The sequence below is a fragment of the Macrobrachium nipponense genome, chromosome 11 (assembly GCF_015104395.2).
Source record: "Macrobrachium nipponense isolate FS-2020 chromosome 11, ASM1510439v2, whole genome shotgun sequence".
NCBI classification, from domain to species: Eukaryota; Metazoa; Arthropoda; class Malacostraca; order Decapoda; family Palaemonidae; genus Macrobrachium; species Macrobrachium nipponense.
The window spans coordinates 50,997,525-51,024,331 of NC_061087.1; the positions used below are offsets into that span (position 1 = coordinate 50,997,525).

Here is a 26,807-nt window from a genome sequence, read left to right on the forward strand (position 1 = left end):
GTTACAAACATTCGCGGATTCTAACTATTCGCGGGGGGGTCTGGTACGCATCCCCCGCGAATACGGGGGACCACTGTTTATAAATATATATATATATATATATATATATATATATATATAGTATATATATATATATATATATATATATATATTTCTGGGTCAGCCGTGTCGCTCCCGTGAAATATGTCTGCTTTAGCACTATTTCTAGTAAAATATTGCTATAATACCAGAGAACTTTTATATAGGTGAGCGAGTCAGAAGCTTCTGACATGTCCAATTTAGCAGTTCTCTGGTATTATAGCAATATTTTACTAGTAAATAGTGCTAAGCAGACATATTTCACTGGGCGACACGGCTTCCTCGCCCAGAAATAGATTTTTCCTACGTCAAAATCCCTTATTATATATATATATATATATATATATATTATATATATATATATATATATATATATATATATAGATATATATATATAGATATATATATATATATATATATATATATATATATATATTATATATATATGTATATGTGTATATGAATATATGTATATAATAATATATTATATATATATATATATATATATATATATATTATATAATATATATATATATTATATATATATATATATATATATATATATATATATATATATATATATATATATATATATATATATATATATATATATATATATATATATATATATATATATATATATATATATATATATATATATATATATATATATATATATATACTATATATATATATATATATATATATATATATATATATATATATATATATATATATATATATATATATATATATATATATATATATATATATATATATATATATAGTATATATATATATATATATATATATATATATATATATAAAGGTTTTTTTGCCACGAAGGAAAAAATGAAAAAGCGAGATAGCCGAGTACTTTCTGTCCTATTTCGGACCCTTTACTGAGGCACAACCTGGATTTTACAAAAGAACCCCACCATAGTCAAAGAAAAAGGCTTAATATACAAACTTGACACTACCAGATTACGCCAAGAACGGGCTATATAGATATATATATAGATTATTATTAGATAATATATATATAATAATAATATATATAATATATATATAGCCCTTATGGCTAATCTGGTAAGTGTTCCCATTTTGTATATTAAGCTTCTTCTTTTTGGGGGGGGGGGGGAACTATGGTGGGTTCTTTGTTTTTAAAATCAGTTTGCCTCAGTAAAGGGTCCGAATAGGACAGAAAGTACTCGGCTATCTTTCGGCTTTTTTCATTTTTTCCTTCGTGGCAAAAAAACCTTTCATACATATATATATATATATATATATATATATATATATATATATATATATATATATATATATATATATATATATATATATATATATATATATATATATATTATATATATATATATATATATATATATATATAATTATATATATATATATATATATATATATATATATATATATTATATATATCTACCCATATCGTGGCATATATAGGTATATATATATATATATATATATATATACTATATAAATATAATATATATATCTATATATATATATATATATATATATATATATATATATGCATATATGTATATATGTTATATATATATATATATATATATATATATATATATATGCCAGAAGCCAGGTACTATGTCGTACCTCTAAGTAAATGGGGATACATTTACTTCATTGTGGTTTGTATACCCCATATATATATATATCATATATATATATATATATATATATAATATTATATATATTATATATATTATATTATTATATATATATATATATATATATTATATAATATATACCTACTATATATATATATAAGGTTTTTTTGCCACGAAGGAAAAAATGAAAACGCGAGATAGCTGAGTATACTTTCTGTCCTATTCGGACCCTTTACTGAGGCAAACTGATTTTACAAAGAACACCATAGTCAAAAGAAAGCTTAATATACAAACTGACACTACCAGATTAGCCATAAGGGCGATTATGTGGGCAGGTATTGCTTGCTTCCTTAGCTTGTGATACTACCACACCGTGAACTGTACCACTATCCTTGCTCCCATCAGCTAGTTCTATATTGTGTTTTTTTGGGTTAAAGTTTTCCTGAAATCTCACAAAATTTTCTTTCTCTGAAATAATGTGAGCTTTTGCACTTGTCTTCCAATAAATTTTCACTAAACACCTTGCCTTCAGGGTTTTCAGCACTAGTATATGTACAAAATGCAAAATCTTTATCACCGGCAATAGTTGCTTCATTGGCCACATTTTTGGCTGGGGATCTGCCCATTTTGTCACCAGTCATTTGAGCCTGTTTTGTCACCCTATAAAAATATTAAAATGCAACACTGCAAAAATATTGGTCAAACTGACTCATAAAATCAGTTGTTTTGGAGAACAAAAACAGTTTGTCAGTGTAACAGTTTATTACGTTCGTTTTACAACGTAGCATAATTTCAGCGGAACGCTAAACTCATAAAAATACTGTAGTGAATCCCCTAAGAAATAAAATATTAAAATTCCATTGCAGACATTTACACTGCTTACACTAGAAGAAATTGTTGGCAATTTTTCAAGAACTTGGTAGTGGTGATGGATTTCTCCTCATAGATTGACTTGCTTATAATGGTTTCCCTTTCTTGTGCATGATTTTAAGGCATATGTTGCAAATTGTTCTAAGACAGACCACCAGTTCTTGCCAGATGGAGGGAGCTTTGATAGCCCTACCTTAAGGGACAGGTTCCAGCCTGTACACAAGGACAACTTGAATGGAAAACACTGAAGATTTTAACAATTTTATTACAAAACTAGAATATGAATCAGTTAATCAATGAAATGAACGATGATGCATGAACATAGATGACACAGCACCCGTAATTCAAAGTGAACCTTGACGTGGTCATGCTGCCACTCAAAAAAAAAAAAAAAAACACATACAGAAAAATCACTTAAATTGGAATAACACTCTATCAAACTACAAGGGACACATTTCCGAAGGTTCATAAAACAATGACAGCAATGATTTCAATTGCTAAGTTAGCCCTACGATGGCTGATACAAAGAACGATTGCTTACTTTATGGTCACTTGGTGTCACTCGCAACTCCCCACATGGTAGCGTTTACTCGCATCTGCACCCCCTACTCTGCCCAGAAGAACTTTTACCTGAACGAGATCTATTAGAAGTGGGAGGGCGAGTGGCAATTGCATGCCCTTTTTATGCCCGAACAGGCTAGGGATTTTATGTAATTTTAACTCTATGAAAGGAAGCATTTTTTCCTTTCATATACAATTTATGTTACTATAACTATTGAGTTAGTCTTCCATGGGGAGGATGAAGTGAGGAACGATAAGATAAAAATATCCCAAAGGAACCATTCCGATTGTGCCTTCAGATTGTTGTATATGTGGCAATTCGCCTGCCAATGAATGTTTTGTCTACCAGCAAAGGGTGGGAAAAGGGAGGTGGACGGGCAGGATTACATCACGAAAAACTTGTGCACAAGTTTTTCATGACATTCTCCACCCTCCAAAAAAGGGGAAGGAAGGAAAGCAGGCAACAAGTCAAACGGGGCCGTTGAAGCCTAGGCTCGTGTGCAGCGCGTACGGCACGGGTCTAGCTTTTGACAGCAAACAGGTACAACACTAAGTGATCACTCAATAATGCAATGGCATGAATCAGCAATCAAAAGAGAATCAAAAGCAATGTACAAATTGTAACTCTATCAAGGTCATAATTGCAACAAAAGGGGTCCAAGCAATGTCAACTTCATTGCAACATGTTACACAGCAGCACAGATCATCTAATGGCAGTAGGATCATATCAAAATGTAATTGGAATAATATCATGGAATCAGTGTAACAGACATTGCAGGGCACATCATGGCAACTGCAATCACATAAAGGCAATGCATGCATACAACTAGGTCATCGACACTAATGTATCTCAAAGCATCAATAGCATGATGAAATCAATAGCAACACTTAAGCATAGTTTGATCAATGATAAATGCAAAATCATGAAATAAACACAGTCAAGATTCCTCTTCAAGGAACTTGCAACTCACTCAGTGCTCGTCACAGAGCATACTTATGTCAGGGCCATCATCAATGGCAGAAAATTTAATAATACACTGATGCAATTGTGCAAAGAATTTTCATTGTTTAAATCCTGAAATTTGGCGGCTTCGGCAGCTCCCTCTCTCTCTTCAGGGTTGAGGGAAGTAATTTTGTTTTCTTAATACCTTCCACAGGTCCTGTAGTTCTCAGGCTGCTGGTCTGTATGCTTCACAGTCGGTACTCAGTTTATTCATCCTTTACTTGGTTTGAGATGTAATGTGTCCTCCACAGTTCTTGCTGGTGCCATGGCAGTTGGGTTCGTCTGCACCATTATTAGTAAATTTTGTGCCCTTGGCCTCCTTTTGTTAGGGTAGATGGTAATTACCTTCTTTGTTTCCCATCTGTTCTGCAGTTCATAGCCTGTCCTTAGAGGCACTTTTAGGTGCTGTACAAGTTGATTTTCTCCACCTGCACAACACCGGCTTTAGATGTTCGGTGGTTACTCCAAGTGTGGCTTCTTCCTTTTTATCTCCTTCTTTTCCTGTGGTTATTTCTGTTCCTCCTTCAAGGTGTTCAATGTGGGTTCGTCCTGGGTTCTGGGGTTTCCGGGAGTACTTCCTTCCTTCACTTGATCAATGTAGCTTCAGCTCCAGACTTCTGTCCTGGTTTAGTATTGATATAACCAGCATTTGTTGGATCGGGTTTTGTGGCCTCTTCGCTCTTAGAGGACGTTGCTCGCCCATTTGCAGTCGGCCAGGTGTTATGTCATAGTCAGTGGCAGGTGCAGGGTTTCGCAGTCGAGTGAGACTGGCTCAAGATTATGTCATCATCTTTGGTTGGTTCACATTTGGCGCAATAGTGTGGTTGACTCTCAGGGGTGGGCGTTCATCACCAAGGTATGTTCGGCACAGGTGTTATGTTATCGTCACCGGGTAGTGTGGGTTTGTTAGGTGAGCAAGACTAGCTCAGGGTTATGTCATAGTCTTTAGCAAAGTCTAATAAAAGATAAGTATGTTCACTTGCTGTGAAAAAGTAGCATGAGCCGCGCAATGACGTCATTTAGCCCTGCAAATGCTGGGTCCGTTACATGGAATAGAGTGTCAGGAACGAGCCGTTGTTGTGTGCACAAGTCTGGCTGTGGCAATCAAATATGCCTAGCAATTGTGCTGTTAAGTGGCTGTACAACCAATTACAAAAACAAAGATGGAATGGTTTTTCAGTTCCCACGAGATGAGGCTTGAGGGGAAAAGTGGGCCACATTTTACAATAGGGAAAATATAAATCCTGTTTTTGCAAGAGTGTGCAGCCGCACTTTCACGAGAATGATTACAAAAGGCAGTTGAAATATGAACTCCTAGCCTGAGTATCTTAAATTATAGGAAACGGAGTGATTAATGAGGGACTTTTATTTTTATCTGTTATTTTGTCCACTTTCCAGTCACACTATTAATTTCAAGTACTACATCATTCGTATGATTAAAATGTATATGTAATGTTTTTGTCTATTCTTTTTATAAAGAATCATGCAAACAAATAAGTATAGTAAAAGTAAATCAGTATTTTAATCATATTAACTTACTCTATAGGCCTAGGCCTGAATATTTTGTTATTTGAAAAATAAATGGGCCTATTTGTTGCCATTATTCTTCCTCTTTACATGTTGGCTGAACATATGCTTTACGAACAAATTAAAAAAAATCTGAAATGGTAAAATAAAACTCAAAATGGAAGAAAATTGCAAAACTATGGGTCTGAAATTAGAAATATAATTTGTAGGTTAGCCCCTACCCCTGTATCCGTCACTGCACTGTATAATGATATTTATGTGGATAGATTTGTGTTTATGTTTTTCTGTAGTGAGTATAACTCTTCATAACTTTATATCAATCTACCTACCTTCAATCCCTGTCTTACTCGACTGGTTTCATTCTTTGTCTTCAACAACTGATTGAACATTATAATAGTTTACTGCTAATTTTATGATAAAAGATGTAAAAGTCTCACTGTTAGTTACTCTTATTTAACATAATGCCCACTTATGTAATTACACATTATACTTGGTGTTAGTTCATCCCTTTCTGCATCAACTACACAAGTTATGTTGCCATAGCAATGCTAATTATTCCACTGCAGAAGGTAAGCTGGAAAATCTACAAAAAAAAAAAGACATGAGAATAGAAGCTTACATTTCAAAGGTTAATTATCTAATTAAATGCCAAATTACATTTATGTGTAAGATTCTTTGTTCATTTCTCTCTCTCTCTCTCATTTCTACTCATTTATGGCAGTAACTTCTTATAAATTACTAAGTAATTACTTCAGTCTAAACATAATAATAATAATAATAAATAATAATAATAATAATAATAATAATAATTAATAATATAATGATAATGTAATAATAATAATAATAATAATAATAATAATAATAATAATAATAATAATAATAATAATAATAATAATAAAAAGGGATTTTGACAAATGAAAAATCTGTTTCAGGGTGAAAACCTGTGTCGCCCAGTGAAATGTACCTATAGCACTCATTTCTAGGTATAAATAAATGCTAAATATACTAGAGAAAAAAGCCATATGGAATGCCAGAGTTGCTACCTCTGGATCGATCACCCTCATAGGGTGTTGGTATGGCATCAGGGGCGAGTGGAAGCCACTATCACAGATACTTTGCCAATTAGGTCTCTCCTCTCTCAAAATCCCCCGCTAGAGAGGTGCCGTTACAACGGCTACCTTCCGCTCGTCACTACTACCTCTGCCAAGAACCCTCATTCCTGAAATATGCACCCAAGCTTTGGCCAGCTAAAGGGTGGGGAAAGGAAAAGAGAGGGATGGGTTCACTGGGCAACACAGGTCTTCACCCAGAAATAGATTTTTCCTTTGTCAAAATCCCTTTTCTGGGATCGACCTGTGTCGCCCAGTGAAATAGTAACAGAGAATTGGCGATACAAGCTTGGTAAATTAAGAGTAAAACAAAAAATTTTATATGAAAGGTAAACTAAAATTTTCTTACAATTATTGTTTTAATGATCCAAGTTAAGGATAGCAAAATACAAGGAGTAAATAACATATAATAATATATAACCAAATTCATACCATCACCAGGAAAAATAAGAACAGGTAATGAATATACAGTGGACCCCCGTATTCGCGTTCTCCAGATTCGTGGACTCACACATTCGCGGATTTCTCTGGGGAACGTTTCCCTGCATTATTCGTGGAAAATTCGCGCATTCGCGGTATTTTTCTATGATAAATATCCACAAATTCCTGGGTTTTTTTGATGAATTTCATCATAAAATGCACTTTTTGTGATAAAACTATTAAAAAACCAAGTATGAAAATTTTTAGTGGGTTGTTCTTGAGTTTTAACTAACAAAATAGGCTGTTTTTAGCATTTTCATAGGGGTTCCAAACATTCGCGGATTCTAACTATTCACGGGGGGGTCTGGTACGCATCCCCCGCGAATACGGGGGGACCACTGTAATAACACATGAAATAATGAACTATGTACAAGTACAGAAGTGGGTTGATAAGCAATCCAGTCCGTAACAAAAAGGCAAAAAGGCAGGGAATACAAGCGAGGCAGGTAGGTGAGAGGGAGTACCAAAAGGTAACTAATAGCAAAATCAATAATAATTAATAATATACAAAATTACAAAATACATAATTAGGCTGTATCAGGGGAGACCATGTTCCCTGCAGCCACTGCAGAATATTTAAGGACCTCTAAAGACTTTAGATATTGGCGTTTAAATACTGTCGGAGATTTCCAACCTGTATACTTTTTGAGATCATCGAAGTTCTTATGATGAAAATAATTAACTGAGGTAGCCACTGTTTAATAAAATAAAGAATTTGTTGTCTGATGGCCTTCAAGGAAATGCTTCCACCATTCTCTCTAATAAAAAGAGGACCTGGAGACCTATTAGAAGTTCTGTCAAGATAAGATTTTAATGTAATAACTGGACATAATGATGGGTCCTGTGGAAGAGGGACAATCTTCCACGGAGACCATCTGTTCTGAGGGTCTTCATTGTTTGCCAAGAATTTCAGATCCGGAGAAAGCAGAACTTCTCCTGACGGGAGGAAATCAACATGATTTGGTTCTCTAGAGAGAGCCGACAGTTCAGATATTCTGGCACCTGAGGCCAGGCTCAGTAAAAATAATGTTTTCCTGAGAAGGGTTATATATGGGCATGATACTGATAATGAATCATGCTGAGCTCTTAGTTCCTGAACTTCTGTCTCTCCTAGTTTGGTGAATATTCTGGGCGCTATATTGAGCCCGAATGGCATGACTCTTGAACGAGTAAGCCTGTCTTCTTAGTTTGAAGCCTAGGTAGGGAGAAAAGTTTCTCGCTATCGGGACGTGATAATAAGCGTCTGTAAGATCAATAGAGGTGGTGACGACCCCACGGGGAAGTAAGGTCCGCACCTGCGAGATGGTTAGCATGCAGAACTTATCGCATTGAATGTATGAGTTGAGACGGGACAGGTCCAGAATCACTCTTCGTTTGTCCGTGTCCTTCTTTGGCACGGTGAACAAACGTCCTTGAAATTTCAGGTGTCTGACTTTCTTTATTGCCTTCTTTTGAAGAAGGTCTTTGGCATAGTCTAGAAGCTCTGTCATTGGAATTTGGTGGAATCTGACTGGTGGAGGAGGCCCTTTTATCCATCTCCACCCCAGACCTTTTGATACGATACTGTGGGCCCACGGACTGAAGGTCCAATGGTCCTGCCTACCTGGAGAGGCTCATAGATTGGAGGAGGTCTTACTTCCTCTGCCTCCTCTGGAACCTCTGCCTCTGGAGGGAGCTCCGGAACCAGCTCTGTGCCGGTAAGCACCTCTTGCTCTGCTTCCCCTTGCATGTCAGTTATAGCCTCGAAACGCCCCTTGCGCTTCAAATGAAGCGTTGAAGGCTGGGGACGTCACGAAAGTAGCTGAACTCGAGGACTGTTGAGTTGGCTGACTCTGCAACAACACCAATTGTTGTTGTGGTCGTGCCTTAGAGGTCGAAGGTTGACCAATCTGGGAGACGGGAACTGCCTGAATCACCGTCTGTGTCTGAGGGGCCTGGAAGGGCTGATACTTCCTGACCCTCTTCCTACCTTTGGGCTGCGGTCCAGAGGTCTCATAGAACTTCCTTTTGGAGGGAAGACCCCACCGGACATGAAGGTTCTGATTAGCACTAGCAGCCTCACTGATGACGCTGTTAACTACGTCTTCAGGAAAGAGGTTAGGTCCCCAGATTGCTGCTTTAATGAGCTTATTAGGCTCGTGTCTAATGGAAGCATCGGCAGTTCCGCCTAATAACCACAAAGTCATAAAGGTGACACTGAAAAATCTGCAAAAGTGACTTTGTTAGAACACCTGGACTCAAACTCTGCCTTAACCATGGCATCCAGGATTCTGGGTAGTCGTTCACTAAACTGAGTGGAAGCACACTCCGGATCGAGTTTGCCCACTGTGAACGTTTCTGGAGCGCCCACCCAGCACTCCAGATCTCCGGGAAAGAGCATAGAGGTAGGCTCTGTCTCTCGAAGCTGAGGCATCGGCTTCTCCTCCATTCCGGCCTGCAGAGTTAACTCCGCCATCTTAGACGTGCAAGGGGTCGGGATGTTATCCCCCACCACGAACATGGTGTAGCAACCCTTGTGTGGCGTCAGTCTGGTGTTGACGCACTCCCATTCTGAAAGGGTGTGGACCCATGCTGACTGTGCCTGGTCCCTAGGATAAATTACAGTTTCCTTTGGGACCCTGTCTACCCTGACCAATGCTTCCCCAGCTGACCGAGCGAAGCCTGGGAAGGGAAACTGGAGTTCCGCCGGGAAGAACTCGTAATCTTCAACGGGACGGGTTCCACAGCCTTCAATCGTCACCATGCCATCCGAAAAGGGAGCATGCAGAGCTAACCGCCATGGGTTGCTGTTCTCAAATGGCGGAAGCTTAGAAGCGTCCGGTACAATGAAGGACTGCTGTGTGCCTCCGGACTGCATAAGTCCAGCCAGCAAACTCTCCTGGACTTGTAGTCTCTGAGCCAGAGACAGGATGTACTGACCCGATGTCTCCAAGCTCGAAGCGAGCTAAGAAGACATCGACTGAAACCTCGAGTCCACGATATTGCCCATCTTCTCCATTAGAAGATTAGTGAAGGCATCAGTATTGAAGCCGGACTCCGTAGGTCTGGCTTTAGATACCTTAGCTCTCGACCCCTTAGGCGGGGGAGTAGTTTTAGCCGAGGAAGCCATAGGCGTGGGAGCCAATGACGACCTGGCGGAACTCGCCAGAGTAGGTTTAGTTGGTCTGGTCCTAGGCAGAGTCTTCTTTTTCAGGGCTTTCACCTTGGAGATCACGGAACCAGACCTGTCCCCAAGGTTCATTGACTTTGAGAAGCTTTGGAAAGAAGAGGAAGAAGATGGAGTTGGACTGAAAGAAAGTGATTTCTTTTCAGCAGATCTAGATCTAAAACTAAAAGTTTATTTGTCCCGTACTGAGGAACTTTTACCTCATCCAAGAGTCTTATTTGGTTTCCCCTTGGTGTCCATCTCGTTCCATTTCCAAAGTGCAATTAGTTTCTTCTTGCGAGGGGTTATTAGTCAAGCGTCGGTTGGTTCTTCATCGCTTCAGAGCCATTGAGTTGTGCTTCGTGTCGAAGGTCGCAAAGTATCGCAGATGTCTACCCCCTTCAGCTTTCTGGAGGAATTTTTTCAGTGTCAGCTATCTTGGGGGCAGTTATGTGAGAGTCAGTGTAGGTTCTCACAACGGTTTTTTAGTTTCTTCAGAGAAAGGTTACTTTCTGGGTCCTGTTGTTGCGGTCAACTCAATTTTATAATTAGCTTTGTATCGTTAGGATGCTAGAAGTTTAGGTAGTCAGTGGTAGTCTAAATGAACTCTAGAGTTTCTGTTGGTCAAGCTTAGACTGATTGTATTGTTCCTTTAGGTCCTTGAGGGTAGTCAGATCCCGATGGTCATGTTGGAATAACTTCAACTTCTTCAGCACAGTCATCTGCGTCAGTGAGCAGTAGAGAACTCGAAGGTTCTGCACACTCAACTTCTCCTCCATACATGAGAGGCTGAATAGCCACATGGGAGGTTCACCGTATTCCCTCCATACATGAGAGGCATAGAATACCACATGGTAGGTTCTTCAGACTCAGGCGGTACCTTGGACTCAACACTGATGGTAAGGTACTTCCTCTGCAAGCATCCTCACCTACTGAGTTGGACAACTAGGTGAGGAAATTCGCTTTTACCTTCATGAATAAGAAGTATAGATTACCACATGGGAGGTACTTCTGACTCAGATGGTACCGTCCCAACACTTGATGTTGAGGTACTTTCTTTGCAAACATCCTCACCTACCATGTATAAATGTATGAGGATTCATACATTTATACATGGTAGGTTGATAATGAATTACCTACGTATGCTCCGTGGACAGGTCAAGCTGAATTAGATTGATCCCACCTCCATTAAAATTTTGTTAATCGGGCTAATTCAGGTTTTCAGGGAGTGTATTGCAATATGAAGTTATCATAAAACTAATATTTTAATACTTACCTGAACACCTGAATGATTCCCACCACCCTCTCCACTTCAATATGATAGTGAATGATTCAGTTGAGGAGACAGGCTTCTGGTGGCAGGTATTTGCAGCGGCATTGCCAACGGTAACACAGGTAGCTCATTTGACTAGATTTTACCTGCAGTGTTGGTAATGCTGACAGTTCAGATTACCCACTTAGTGGGTAAATCTGTGGGGATATAGTTTGGGCTGGTCAGTAACGAGGGCTAATTCAGGTGTTCAGGCAAGTATTACAATATTACATAGTTTTATTATGAGAACTTCATTTTTTATAGGTATAAAATTTTAACAATTGGATGAAATGAAACTGCTAAATTTGCTAACAAAAGTTCTTCCGGTAAGTTATAGTTTATTAAATTTAATTAAAATATGCTTTTGGGCCATACTTTGAGTTACTTGTAGATGAGGCTCTGTCAAAATTGTTTTTTAAAGATAATTGTAATAACACAAGTGAGATGTGGGTTTTCCTAATAAGGTATTGTATGCACTCATGTTACTTGTGGTGAATTTTAATTAGTAACTTCAGTATTTCTGGGCTTCATGAAATGTCCTTTTAGCACACATTTCTAAGGTAAATATTACTAACATTACCAGAGGAAAAACTAAAATGGAATGTCAGGTGTCGGTATGGTTTCTGGGGCGAGTGAAACCACTACCATGGGTCTCTTACCATTTAGATCCATCCTTCTACAAAATCCCCCTACTAGAGAGGGCCGACACACGGCCTACACCAGCAACTACTACTACTAGCACTCCCGACGCCATCACGAGCGCCTCTAGCGGTCATCCTTTCCGTTAGCACCATTTTGCACGCACGTGTCTTTTTCCTTGCTGTGTTTTTGTGCTCGCTTTTTTGGTTTGACACCCACCATGGAACTTCAAGCCATTGCCGCAGCTAAGTTAAGTACTGCTAAAGTGTTTTACCTAATTTTAGCCAGCCAGGGTTCATTTAACCATTTTTATTTAGGTTTTTAACGGCGCCCTCCTCGGCATGGCTATAGAGTTGTACCAAGCGGCTCGCTCCACGTGTTCCCTTATTTCATGCTTCTTCGCTCCCCCATACCGTGGTAGCTTGAACCTAGCAGTTTATATTCACATTTTATGTGTTGTGCAAGATTTATCCAGTGCTTTATTTTGTTTTTACTTACATGGGGATTCCAGTTCGATTTGAGCTTATAGCCTACATCACCCTTAGCTCAGTGTTCATGCATGCATGTTCCTTTGTTTAGGTTTGTTAGGCATTCTTAGGACATCTGTCCTTTCTTTTAGTCCTGCCACCCTGGCCGCCACCCTCCGTATCTACGTATCGGCAGAGGCCAGCTCCCGAGTTGCTCGACGCCCTCCCTTCAGGGACGATTAGCCTAGCTTCTCCAGGACGTTGCTTTCTCTCTATCTGCTTATTTATCTTCTCTCCCCGTGTTATTTTAGGCTTTGTAGGCATGCTTGGGACGGTTAGAGGTAGCCTAGGCTACCTCAGACCGCCTGGCCTGTCTTACCGTGTGGCCCTGCCACGTTCACGGCGAGCCAGGCGATCGCCATGAGCCACCCGGCTACTGTCCCCACGCTTCCCCCCCCCCTCCTCTAGGGGGGAGAGTACCGCTCGCTCACGTTGCCCATAGCAACCATCCGAGCTCCCTCCCTTCTTCCCCCTCCCCAGGGGGGGGATACGGGAGTTAGCAGGGGGACTTCCGAGGCTGACTCAGCTCCTACCGCTCTCACCCCTCGTTTCCAAGGCGAGGGGGTCCCTTGTGCGTTCGGGCTCGGCTGGCCACCCGGCTCGACCGCGCTCGGATCTCCTCGGGTTCCGTTCAGCTCTCTCTCTCACCCCACGTCACCACCCTTCCCCACCACGCCGACGGCGGGTTCCGCTGACTCCGCCAGTCATTAGGGGTGGTGACTGAGAGAAGCTCCGCCGCATGCACCTCTTTATATTGCCTTAATTTAAGTATTATTTATTATTATTTGTTGTTTTGTTTTGCTAAGCCGACGGATCTCCTGCTCACCACCCGGGTTCTCCACCTGCCTGCGAGTTTTTTGTTACGGCAGAGCTACGCTCCTCTGACTAGTCTTTATTAGCCTCCTCATGCTCCTCCCCGCTGTCCTCGTACTCCTCGCTCCGGCGTATAGGCAGGTAACTAGTTCGGTGAAACTCCTTATTCCGGTAACACTGGAATCGTACTGATACTAGTATACCAGCTATATTGGACACCCACCACTTACCAGGAGAGCAAGAAGAGGCTAACCCCTATGTTATTCACTCCAGTATCCTCCGGTGTTACAATATATCACTTTCTGGACTTGATCCAGTTACTCAGTGTCGATACTCATGTATCTGTTCACTTACAGGCCACCCATTGCCAGGAATCGGGATGCAATGCCGTCCTACAGGACCCCTGTGGGGACGAGGTCTGCCGGACCCATGCCGTCTGCACTATCCGCTACGGGGGGCACCACGAGAGTTGCACAATCTGCTATGATCTTGTAGATCAGTTTACCTCCGGTGTAAGTATACTCCGGAGAGCGGATGCTATATAATTTGGCCTATATGTATACAGTCCTAATAAGTGATATACATATATTTTGATATAAGCATATAAATTTTAGTTCCCTAGCTTAGTGTTTATACTAACCTTCTCTTACAGGCTGCTCAAGCTGTCAGGGACGCCGCGTCAACCACCTTGAAAGCCTGGGTTGGCGGATTCGGGAGGAACGTTACCAAGGGGCAGCCCTACATCCTCGACAAGAAGATGGCTGCCATGATCTTCCCCGGCGGGAAGACAGCCTCCTATGTTGACCCGGCAGCGGCGGCCCCGTACATCGCCACCATCCAACATCAGGTGGCCCAAGCCTTGGCAGACCCGGGGAACTCTGAAATCATCGAAGATGTGGCGACTCTCAATCTGGACCGAGAGCCCATGGCGGTAAGTGAAGCAGAAAGTTTGTTAGATGAGGCAGGTTTGTTGGGGGCTCAAGGGCTTCCCTTGGGTCCTTCTGGATCGACTTCTCCTATCCCTTCTTCCTCTTCCTTTCAAGGATTTTCAGAGAGTGAACTGTCGGTCAGACCGAAGTCCACTCAAGCTGTCCCTAAAGTTAAGGGAAAGCGAGAACCCAAGACCCTTGAGAAGACGCTGCCTAAGAAGTCAGCGCCTTTTACCTCTCATAAGTCTCCGACTCACCATCCCGGAGCAGAGAAGAAGAAATCATCATCCTCTCACTCTAAAGGGTCCAGAGGCAAGTGAGCCTTCGACCTCCACGGGGACTCGCCCTAAGACTCCCGGCGGAATCAAGGAACCTAGTCCCTTTGATACCGACGCCTTCATTGCAAATATCATGCAGCAAATGGGAAGCTTTGTTGGAAACTTAGTCCAAGACAAGTTTCAAGAGATGCTGTCTCACATCTCAACTTCCTTCGAGGAGTCAGGCCAGTCGATCCAGAACATTTCGGAAAGGCTGGCCAACCAGGAGAACCTGATGGCAGGTCTCCGAGAGAACCCGTTGGCAGTTCTCCCACAGCCCGGCACGGCGGCTCAAGCCATGCCAGACTACAACACCCTCCCTCCTTATACGGCGAGCAATCCTTGGAGGATCTCGTCCTATGCCCCCTTTAAGGACGGGATGCTAACGTTGGCGGACTGTGGTACTCGAAGGCTTGAGGACTTCGAGTTCCACCCAGCTGATTTGCAACCCCCCTTCATTGGTTACGCTCGCCTTACGGAGGCAGCGATGAGGAGGGAGGATAAGATCCCTAAAGAGACCGTGATTTTCGGTCGTGATCAAGCTCAACGAGATTGGAGTAGGAACCTAGAGGAGTGGGAGGGCATCAACACCAAGATGCAAGCCTTCAAGAGCGCCTTTACCATTTTTGTGGTGGACGGAGAGACCCCTATTCCATTCACCACAAAGGTGGCGGAGTTAACTCTTCAGGCCGCGATGAGGGATGAACCGATGCCTCGGCTCCGGGAAACGGAGCCCATGTCTCTCCTCCTCCCAGGTACCGATGATCTTTGGTCAGATCTTCCAGCCACCTTTACGGTAGGGAAGCTGAAGCCAGATTGTGCTATAACACAAATTAGGGAAAGGCTCCCCAAGCTCCCAGACAATCTCATACAAGCAGAGTTTGATGCTAGAACCAGGTTAAAGAGATCCCTCAATACCCTGGTTATGACAGAGGTTTCGGCCATGACATATGGTAACGAACCTCGGTTTAAGCTGATAGCCAAGTCACATCTCCATACGGTACAATGTGACTTGTACGACTTCGCGGTGGCAAGACGTAATTGTAGAAAACACGTCCTGCAAGAAGCTACCATCCGCCACGAACCCAACAAGTTGCTGGCGGCTTCGATCTGGGGGGCTGACCTCTTCCCAGAGTCGATAGTTAACTCTGTCCAACACGAAGCAACAAGACTCAACCAGAGTCTTAAGGTTCGTTGGGGCCTTTCAAGCAAAAGGAAGCCAGACCCGACTTCCTCAGCTAGAAAGACTAAAAAGCCGAGGAAATTCCAGCCTTTCCAGGCTACCCAACAACAGCAGGTAGTGCAGGAGTGCCAGTCTCACAGGTGGCACAGCCTTCCACTTCAAAGGCTCAGACTCAACAGCAGTTCCTACTATTAACTCCTCAGGACAAGCTTTCCAACCTTTTAACAGGTTTGGGAGAGGCAGCAGGGCTAGGGGTGCATTTCCCCAAAGAGGTGGCGGAAGAGCAACCAGCCGAGGGAGACACCTACGAGGAGGACGCGGGTCATGACCTGCCCCAAGTCAGTGAGAACCCTCAGGTAGGAGGGAGGCTGTTCCTTTATCGTCACAGATGGAAGTTCAGCAATTGGGCACAGAGCATTGTGTCCAAAGGACTAGGGTGGAGCTGGACCAAAGGTCCCCCTCCATCCAAGACCTTCTATCAACAACCGACATCGGAATTGATGGAGTATGCCCAAGAACTCCTTCAGAAAGGATTAGTGTTAAAAGTCAGGCATTTAAATTTTCAAGGTCGCTTGTTCAGCGTGCCAAAGAAAGGCTCAACTAAACGAAGAATAATCTTAGACTTGCCCCATCTAAACTTATTCATTAGTTGCAACAAGTTCAAAATGCTGACTATCTCACAGGTGCGGACCTTACTTCCCCGTGGGGCCGTCACCACCTCTATCGATCTTACAGACACATACTATCATATCCCAGTGGCAAGACACTTCCGCCCGTACCTAGGTTTCAGGCTAGGGAACCAGGCATTCTCCTTCAAGGTAATGCCCTTCGGATTGAACGTGGCCCCCAGGGTATTTACGAAGGTGGCAGAGACAGTAGTTCAACAACTAAGGTCCCAGGGGATAATGGTAGTTGCGTATCTGGACGATTGGCTCGTTTGGGCAACAAGCATCGAAGAGTGCCACAAAGCAACGGTCAAGGTGATACAATTTCTGGAACATCTGGGGTTCTAGATAAACAAGACCAAGTCCAGGCTAACACCGGACTCTCGCTTTCAGTGGCTCGGCATTCAGTGGGATCTGAACTCCCACACTCTATCAATTCCGACGTCCAAGAGGAAAGAAATAGCCAAAGCAACCAAGCAATTTCTCAAGTGCAAACAGACATCAATGAGAAGCCAGGAAAGAATCCTAGGCTCTCTTCAATTTGCCTCAGTAACAGACGTTCTACTGAAGGCAAAACTAAAAGACATAAACCGTGTCTGGCGCTCGAGAGCAAACAACAAGTCCCGGGACAAATTGTCAGCCATCCTGGCGATACTTCGCAAACGACTCCGCCCCTGGGCGGAGGCCAAGAATTTATCAAAGTCAATTCCTCTCCAGTTCCCCCCTCCGGCATTAGTTATACACACGGATGCTTCACTAAGCGGCTGGGGAGGATACTCTCAGTACAAAAAAGTACAAGGGACTTGGTCCCTCCAATTCCGTCAGCTTCACATCAATGTGTTGGAAGCTATGGCAGTATTCCTCACTCTGAAGAGACTTCTGCCAGCCAAGGGATCTCACATCAAGCTGGTATTAGACAGCGCAGTAGTAGTACACTGCATCAACAGAGGAGGCTCCAAATCAAGCCATGTGAACCATGTCATGATAGCCATATTTTCTCTGGCAGCCAAGTACAAATGGCACCTGTCCTCCACTCACCTAGCGGGAGTGAAGAATGTGATAGCAGACGCCTTGTCTTGCTCAGTCCCTCTAGAGTCGGAGTGGTCTATGGACAGGCGTTCGTTTCTGTGGATCTGCCAGAAGGTTCCAGGACTCCAGGTGGATCTTTTCGCCACAGAGTCGAACCACAAGTTTCCATGCTATGTGGCTCCCAACCTGAACCCTCTGGCTTATGCCATGGACGCCATGGCCATAGATTGGAATCAGTGGAAGAAAGTATACATCTTTCCTCCAGTGAATCTTCTTCTGAAAGTTTTGAACAAACTCAGGACTTTCAAGGGACAAGTTGCCCTAGTAGCCCCCAATTGGCCCAAGAGCAACTGGTTCCCACTCCTACTGGAATTGGGTCTCCGGCCTCACCAGATTCCCAATCCCAGGCTATCTCAAGTAGTGCAAATGAAGACTGTGTTCGCTTCCTCAGGAATTCTCAAAACCCTAACTTTATGGACTTCATGAAGTTCGCGGCTAAAAGGGATGCAGATATCGATCCTCAAAACATCCTATTCCTAGAATCAGATAAAAGAGAATCGACCCTTTGTCAGTATGTCTCAGCTGTTAAGAAACTAGCCAAATTTCTGAGGGGAACCAAATCTCAAACCATGACTACCAACCTGGCTATTTCCTTCTTCAGGTCTTTATTTGAAAAAGGTTTAGCAGCCAGTACTATTACTACCACTAAGTCTGCTTTAAAGAAAATATTCCAGTACGGTTTTAAAATAGATCTAACAGACTCTTATTTTTCTTCTATTCCTAGAGCTTGTGCTAGGCTCAGACCAACAGAGAGACCTAGCTCAGTGTCATGGTTCTTAAATGATGTTCTCAAACTGGCCTCAGATACTGATAACAACTCATGCGGTTACTTACCCCTCCTAAGGAAAACATTATTTCTTTTAAGTCTAGCCTCAGGAGCCAGGGTATCTGAACTGTCGGCTCTGTCGAGAGACTCGGGTCATATAGAATTTCTCCCATCAGGAGAAGTTCTTCTCTCTCCAGATCGTCAATTTTTGGCCAAAAACGAGGACCCTTCAATGAGATGGGCCCCTTGGAAGATCCTCCCTCTTCCTCAAGACCCCTCTTCATGTCCAGTTACGGCTTTACGAGCATATCTGTCCAGGACAACCATGAGTTCCTCTGGCCCTTTATTTATGAGGGAAAAAGGTGGCACTATTTCTTTAAAAGGTATTAGGCAACAGATCCTGTACTTTATTAAGCAAGCCAACCCAAATTCATTCCCCAAAGTCCATGACATTAGGGCAGTAGCCTCCTCAATCAACTATTTCCAACATATGAATTTTGATGATCTAAAAAAGTATACAGGCTGGAAATCGCCGACAGTATTCAAACGTCACTACCTTAAATCCTTTGAAGCTCCTAAATTTCCAGCAGTGGCAGCGGGAAACACAGTTTCTCCTGACACTGCCTAAGTAGTTTAGTAATAGATCCAGATCTCCTTTCTACCTGCCTCACTGACATTCTTCTTGTGATCCTGCCACCAGGTACTCATCCCTTTTTTAGCCTTAGCTGCCAAAAAAGGGCACTTCTTGTGATGTTTTCCTTATTTTTTTGCTAGGACTACTCACTCCTGTATATAACCTATTGTATTGTATAGTTTTAAGGTTATTATAAGTTGTCAGAATTAATTTTAAGTATGTATTATAATCTTTGTAGTCATAAGTTCTAGATTATAGTACTTTAATAGCAATTGTTTTTCTTTATTCCCTTACTCATTTTATATCTTATTTCAAGCTTGTGGCCATTTCTCTGGTACTATTTCATGAAGCGACACGGGCTGAGCCCAGAAAAGGGATTTTGACGAAGGAAAAATCTATTTCTGGGCAAGGGCCCGTGTCGCCCAGTGAAATGTCCTTTTAGCACACATTTCTAAGGTAAATATTACTAACATTACCAGAGAAAAAACTAAAATGGAATGTCAGAGTATTCTGACTCGCTCACCTTATATAAAAAGGTGTCGGTATGGTTTCTGGGGCGAGTGAAACCACTACCACGGGTCTCTTACCATTTAGATCCATCCTTCTACAAAATCCCCCTACTAGAGAGGGCCGACACACGGCCTACACCAGCAACTACTACTACTAGCGCTCCCGACGCCATCACGAGCGCCTCTAGCGGTCATCCTTGGAGTTAGGTTTCAAGCTTGGGCCCAAGGGTAGGTGTAAGAAGGGTGGGATTTCACTGGGCGACACGGGCCCTTGCCCAGAAATAGATTTTTCCTTCGTCAAAATCCCTTATTTTGCCTGTTCCCCATGAACTGGTCAGTTAAAGTATAGTAAACTTAAAATGACTATAATTCCCATAATTACTTAAATGGACAGAAAAATGACTTACTTGCCAAGAAATGTTGATAAAATAATGTCCTTAGTCCAAGGAGCCTTGGTCTTATTCTTTGAAGGAAATTATGAGTTTAGATATTCAACGCCAGGTCTATCCAGAGCACCTCAGAATGGTTTAAATAACATTTGTCCCATACTATCAATCTGGGAAGGGACTTATTTTGGTTTGGCCAGCATCATATGTAAGTGTATATCTAATAATACACATTGTGCTTTTTCATTGGACTCATGCTGCTTGCCCGTGTTTCTCCTTGATTGTTATAAAAAATGATCCTGTGGTGTGCTACTTATTCCAATATTTGGTAGACATTGACATCTTTATTTACTGTGTACTGAAGGAAACTATGTTTACAGGGATAAGAATCTTGAAGATACGTACTTTGATAAAGATGTTGAGAAGGCATTTATAAGCTACAGCCAGGACATATTTTTGAAGAAAACCAAACCATCACTTCTTTTAGCAACTCAAGTTGGTAATATGTACACACCGTCAGTGTATGGCAGTCTAGCTTCATTTATATCGAAGTGAGTATGTGACATTGGAACGTTTATATGCTGGGAGGGTTTAACTATGGTTCATTGAACTGTGTTGTAGAATATATAAATTTATTTTAGGATAAGAATCTAACTGGTAATTTGTATATCCTAAAAGAATCTTGTAGTGAAAATGATTCATGAGAGTTATATGTGTTTATTGAATTTTAGATGATATCTTTACTTCATTTGTTATCATTTCTTGATTGTCAACATTTCTTTGTAGCAATACAGTGGATACCTTAGCAGGCAAGCGTGTGATGTTATTTTCATATGGCTCTGGATTAGCAGCAACAATGTTCTCCTTACGGATTTCTGATGATGCTGGACCAGGTTCGCCACTCTCTGAACTTGCTGCATCTTTGAGTGATCTGCAGTCAAGACTGAATTCTCGCACAGAAGTACCACCCCATGTTTTTGCAGAAACAATGAAGTTAAGGGAAGCAACTCATCATAAAGGTAGGTGACAAATGATTCTTTTGAAAATAAGAATTGTTTCATGCTGGTACCCTTGTCAAGTACAAAAGTTTATAAGAATGAAGACCGATACTGCTTGTACACTTGAGTATTATTACAATTAAAAATATAAGATATTTTTATTTGGCAATATGCAAGACTTCTGGTCTGAAACAAAAATCATATTCAACAAAATTTTAAAGTTGAAGTTGGCTGTCCTTTCAAGATTTCCTTATTCCTTGCTGTTTTCATTTTGTAGACAAGCATTTTAAAGTATGTAAGGAACATTTAAAGTATGTAAGAAAAATAACTAATTTTCAGAGACAGTTATTGGTGTGAAGTATGGGTTGGTTAATGTGCAGAGAATGATTATGACCAGGGTTGTGAGGAATAGCTTGATACATGGTACCAAAGCATTTGCAAATGATGAAAGTGAATTATTAGTTTAAGTTGGTTTTAGTTGGGATAGTTTAACAACCAAATGTTGTGACAGTGGCCACAATAAACTTCGTGATGTACATTAATGTTATTTATATTTATAATGTGTAGAAATGCCAAAATAAAACATTTTTTGTAACATCTTGGCACCAAACCCATCATTCTTCACTTATTCTGTATGTAGACAGTGAGATATTGGCTAATCCATTTTTCCTTACATTTTAGCAGATCTAGATCTAAAAGTAAGAGGTTCCAGTGATACATCCAAAGCACTATTTACATAGCACAACTGGCTCATATATTATATGGTAATCAGTGTTATTATCACATTCACCAGCATACCTGCTTATATTTAAAACTGACCCATTTCTTGTGCTCTCTCTGCAATAAGGTCTGGTTCTGTCCTAACTTCTTATCACCGTGTAGCTCATGCAGGGACAAGTCTATTCAATGACTGACCATTTAATCCTTTGAGGAATTGTCTGGGAGAGCAGGGGAGGGGGGCGGTTAAAATATCTTTGTGCCTGAACACCCACCCCCCGCTGAATGAGCAAAAAGGCTTAGCAATAATTATATTAGATTTCTCTGTGTAACATTGTACTTCATACTACATGGATGAATTTGGTGTCATTTTAAGGCTAAATAGTTACTTTATCATGATTGTTTACACTGTACAATTATGATAAATTGCTTTTCCAGTGATATGTAATTCATTACTATTTGAGGCTATTATGATACCACAAAATGCATTACAAAAGTGTAAAATATACTTGAGTGACATAAGTTCATCAACCAGAATAATGGTTGTTATTTGCCAGCCCTGGCATTGGCAACAGAATGCTATAAAATGGCTGATAGTAATATAAAGTTAACGATTATTTACATTTACTTAAAAATTAAGAGCAGTAGTTGACAAATTGCTGTTAACAAGAGGCATGTGTGAATATGGTAAATAAGCTACGATTATAAAGGTTCGGCATTGCTGTAGAGGTGGAATAAATTCCCTGTCCTGTCACACATGGGGCAAAGACAATTATTTATAGGATTGGCAAGAATTGAAGCCCTAATACCATGCAATTGAAATAATAAGGATTCACTAACTAACAATGTGCCCATGAATGGCACAGCCAATGAGAACTCACTTATATCGCACTGTTTACAAATCTGAATTAACTACCATGCAAATGATGGGTGGCAGTGGCTGAGGAAAGGATGGACTAGGAACAAAAGGAGGGTTTACCAAAATGACTGGAGAAAGAGAGAAATACACATGGTGAAGCACAGGATTTACTTGGGGGGTTCATTAAAAGTCAGGAAATATTTCAGGAGGAAAAACAAGTCACCAAAATACTTGAATTCGTCTGAGGCTTACCGTAGGAGTCCAAAGGAACAATTCTGAAGGTTTATTCTGCAGAGGCATGTGGCTCGTTGAACAAGATGGTGGTCCTGGGAATTGGGGCAAGTAGAAAATAAACATCCACTCGCTAGTAAGGCCAAAACGCATCTGAGAACAAATCTGGGCTCACAGGGCTGAGCTTGGGAGACTGGATTGCCTTAGGGCCCAATATGGCTGCCACTTCAGGTAGCAATATCCAATTTTTGTAGTGGCTTTCTCTCAGGAACTTAGAAACACAAGACATTTGATGGCAGAGGAGGAGTAATACAGGGGAGGGGAGGATGATAGGAATATACTATATGGGCAACGTATTTGCACTTTGTTTGAGTGGGGGCGGCCATTTTATGAGCGAGGATTAATTGTGCACATAAAATAGCCCCCCATAGTAGGAGACAATTGTCCTTAACCGGACAAAAGGTCTGCCAGAATAGGAATAATGTGAGTGAATTAAATTACATTAAATTAGGGTATAGTTTTGGCTGGCTGTCCATCTAAGCACACAGTTGACTCCCCTTATTAGTGGGGGATGAGTCTCACAACCCCCCGCAAATAATTAAAAGCCACTAATACTTAAAGCCCCCCTCTGAAAATGTCTATTGCTGCCTATCTTGAAAATTCCAACACCATATGTATACCATAAACTATCATCCTACATAAATATGCCTTAAACTGTTATACTATTACAAAAAAGGGATTTTGACGAAGGAAAAATCTATTTCTGGGTGATTGGCTCGTGTCGCCCTATGAAAGGATCCTTAATATCATTCTTTCTAGGTAAAAATAATCTAAAATTACCAGAGAAAAACAAAATTAAGAAAATGTCAGTAAAACTGACTCGCTCACTCTTAAAAAGAAGTGTCGGTATGGTAATAGGGGCGAGTGGGAATCACTACCACGAGACAATCACCAATTAGAACTTCCCATCAGAATCCCCTTAAGAGAGAGCTGATACCAACGGGCGATGCAGCCGCTACTACTACTACTAGAGGACGCCACGGACAGCAGCGCCCCTAGCGGACATCCTTAATCTAAAAACATCTTGTCCTGCATGGGGGGGGAAAACAATAAAGGGTGGGTTTCATAGGGCGACACGAGCCAATCACCCAGAAATAGATTTTTCCTTCGTCAAAATCCCTTTTCTGGGCTCAGCTCGTGTCGGCCTATGAAAGAGTACCAGAGAAACAGACAAGATGGGAAAAAAGGAACAAATGAAAAGCAGTTGTAAAATGATGGATATAATATAAGTAAATCAATTACAGCATACAAACTAAGTACTTAAACTAACTTATACTAAACAGTAAAATAACAGAACGTTAGTAATCTTAAAGTACTTAAAAATAGTAATCACAGTAAATTACAATGATGCAGTGTAATATAAACAAAAGGGATTTACTTGAAAATATTTACAAAATATACAAACACATTGTGTCCTACCCTAGCATAAAAATAAGGGTAGGTACACTGAAGTACACCATCAGTACAAGTGTGGATGTCCCTAGCAAAAAAATAAGGGACAATCCACTAAATGATTCAGCGGCTAAGGCTAGGATATCCGAGTAGCATGGCGATAGGGTGAGGCATGTTGGATGATGTAGGTAGAAAGGAGACCTGGATCTATACTACGACTACTATACAGTATCAGGGGAAACAATGTTTCCCGCTGCTACTGCTGAAAATTTTAAAGATTCCAAGGACTTAAGATAATGACGTTTAAAGACTGTCGGGGATTTCCATCCAGTATACTTTTTAAGATCCTCAAAGTTCATATGTTGAAAGTAATTAATTGAGGTGGCTACTCCCCTGATATCATGTGCTTTTGGGAATGAATCAGGATTGGCTTGTTTAATGAAGTAAAGGATTTGTTGCCTAATACCTTTTACTGACAAAGTACCACCTTTTTCTCTCATGAAGAGAGCACCTGAGGATCTTGATGAAGTACGAGATAGAAAGGCTCTAAGAGTTGATACTGGGCAGAGAGAAGGATCCTGGGGAAGTGGGATAACTTTCCAAGGTGCCCACCTTGCAAGAGGATCCTCATTTTGGCTAAAAAGCTACGATCCGGAGCCAGTAGAACTTCTCCTGATGAGAGGAATTCCACATGACCCGCATCCCTGGATAGAGCCGACAGTTCTGAAATTCTAGCTCCTGAAGCTAGGCTTAATAAGAATAATGTCTTTCTCAGGAGCATTATGAATGTACAAGACGAGTTGTCAGTATCTGAAGCTAGTTTGAGGACATCATTTAAGAACCATGAAACTGCAGTAGGCCTTTGAGAAGGTCTAAGTCTAGCACAGGCTTTAGGGATAGACGTGAAATAAGATTCAGTCAGATCTATCTGAAAACCTACTTGAAAGATCTTCTTCAAAGCCGATTTATGAGTGGTAATAGTGCTAGCTGCTAAACCTTTTTCAAACAAGGATCTGAAAAAGGATATAGCTAGATTAACTGTCATGGTTGTAGTGTTCGATTCTTTCAAGAAAGATGCTAATTTTTTAACAGCTGAGTCATATTGTCTAATGGTTGACTCTCTCTTATCTGATTCTAGGAAGAGAATATTCTGTGGATCAATATTAGCATCTTTATTAGCCGCAAACTTCATGAAGTCCATAAAGTTAGGGTCTGGAGAATTCCTGAGGAAGCGAACACAGTCCTCATTTGTACTGATTGTGATAGCTTGGGATTGGGGATCCGTTGAGGTCGGAGGCCCAATTCCAGAAGAAGAGGATACCAGTTGCTCTTGGGCCAGTCCGGTGCAATCAGAGCTACTATCCCTTTGAAAGACCTTAGTTTGCTTAGGACTTTCAAGAGAAGATTCACTGGAGGAAAAACATAAATTTTTCTCCACTGATTCCAATCCAACGACAGGGCGTCCGTGGCATAAGCCAGAGGGTCCAGGTTGGGGGCCACATAGCAAGGGAGCTTGTGGTTCGCTTGTGAGGCGAAGAGATCCACTTGGAGACCTGGGACTCTCAGGCTTATCCACTGGAATGACCCGTTGTCTAGAGACCATTCTGATTCCAGAGGAACTGACCGTGACAGAGCGTCTGCTATCACATTTCTTACCCCTGCCAGGTGAGTGGCAGACAGATGCCATTTGTGTCTGTTTGCTAGGGCAAAGATGGCTATCATGACATGATTCACATGCTTGGATTTGGACCCTCCTCTGTTGATGCAATGAACTACCACTGCACTGTCCAAAACTAGCCTTAGATGAGACTTCTTCGGGGGAAGCAGTCTCTTCAAGGTAAGAAATACTGCCATTGCTTCCAGAACGTTTTATGTGAAGCTGGCGAAATTGAACTGACCAAGTCCCCTGAACCTGTTGAACTGAGAGTATCCCCCCCACCCGGACAGGGAGGCATCCGTGTGAATGGTTAACACTGGAAGGGGATATTGAAGGGGTACCTGCTTGGCTAAGTTCTTTACTTTTGACCATGGACGGAGTTGATTGCGAAGGATCTGTGGGATTACTGACAACTTGTCTCGAGATTTGGTGTTTTGCTCTCGATCGCCAAATTCGATTATATCTTTTAGCCTTGCTTTCAGGAGGATATCTGTTACCGAAGCAAACTGAAGGGACCCTAGGATTCTCTCCTGGTTTCTCCTTGATGTTTGTTTGCATTTGAGAAATTGCCTGACTGATTTTGCTATTTCCTTCCGTTTGGCCACTGGAATTGACAGATTGTGGGAAGACAAATCCCATTGGATTCCCAGCCACTGAAAACGAGACTCCGGGGTAAGTCTGGATTTCGTTTTGTTT

At 41.3% G+C, this 26,807-nt stretch overlaps 1 protein-coding gene across 2 annotated transcripts in view; it reads left to right on the forward strand.

The window, feature by feature from the left end:
• The window catches only part of LOC135205819 (hydroxymethylglutaryl-CoA synthase 1-like), a 640,683-nt gene that overhangs the window by 486,849 nt on the left and 127,027 nt on the right, over window positions 1-26,807 (forward strand). For both annotated transcript variants that reach the window (XM_064236994.1, XM_064237005.1), the window contains exons 8-9: window positions 20,578-20,748; window positions 20,984-21,216. In XM_064236994.1, the coding sequence (XP_064093064.1) occupies window positions 20,578-20,748; window positions 20,984-21,216 (404 nt within the window). The remainder of the gene's footprint in view (window positions 1-20,577; window positions 20,749-20,983; window positions 21,217-26,807) is intronic.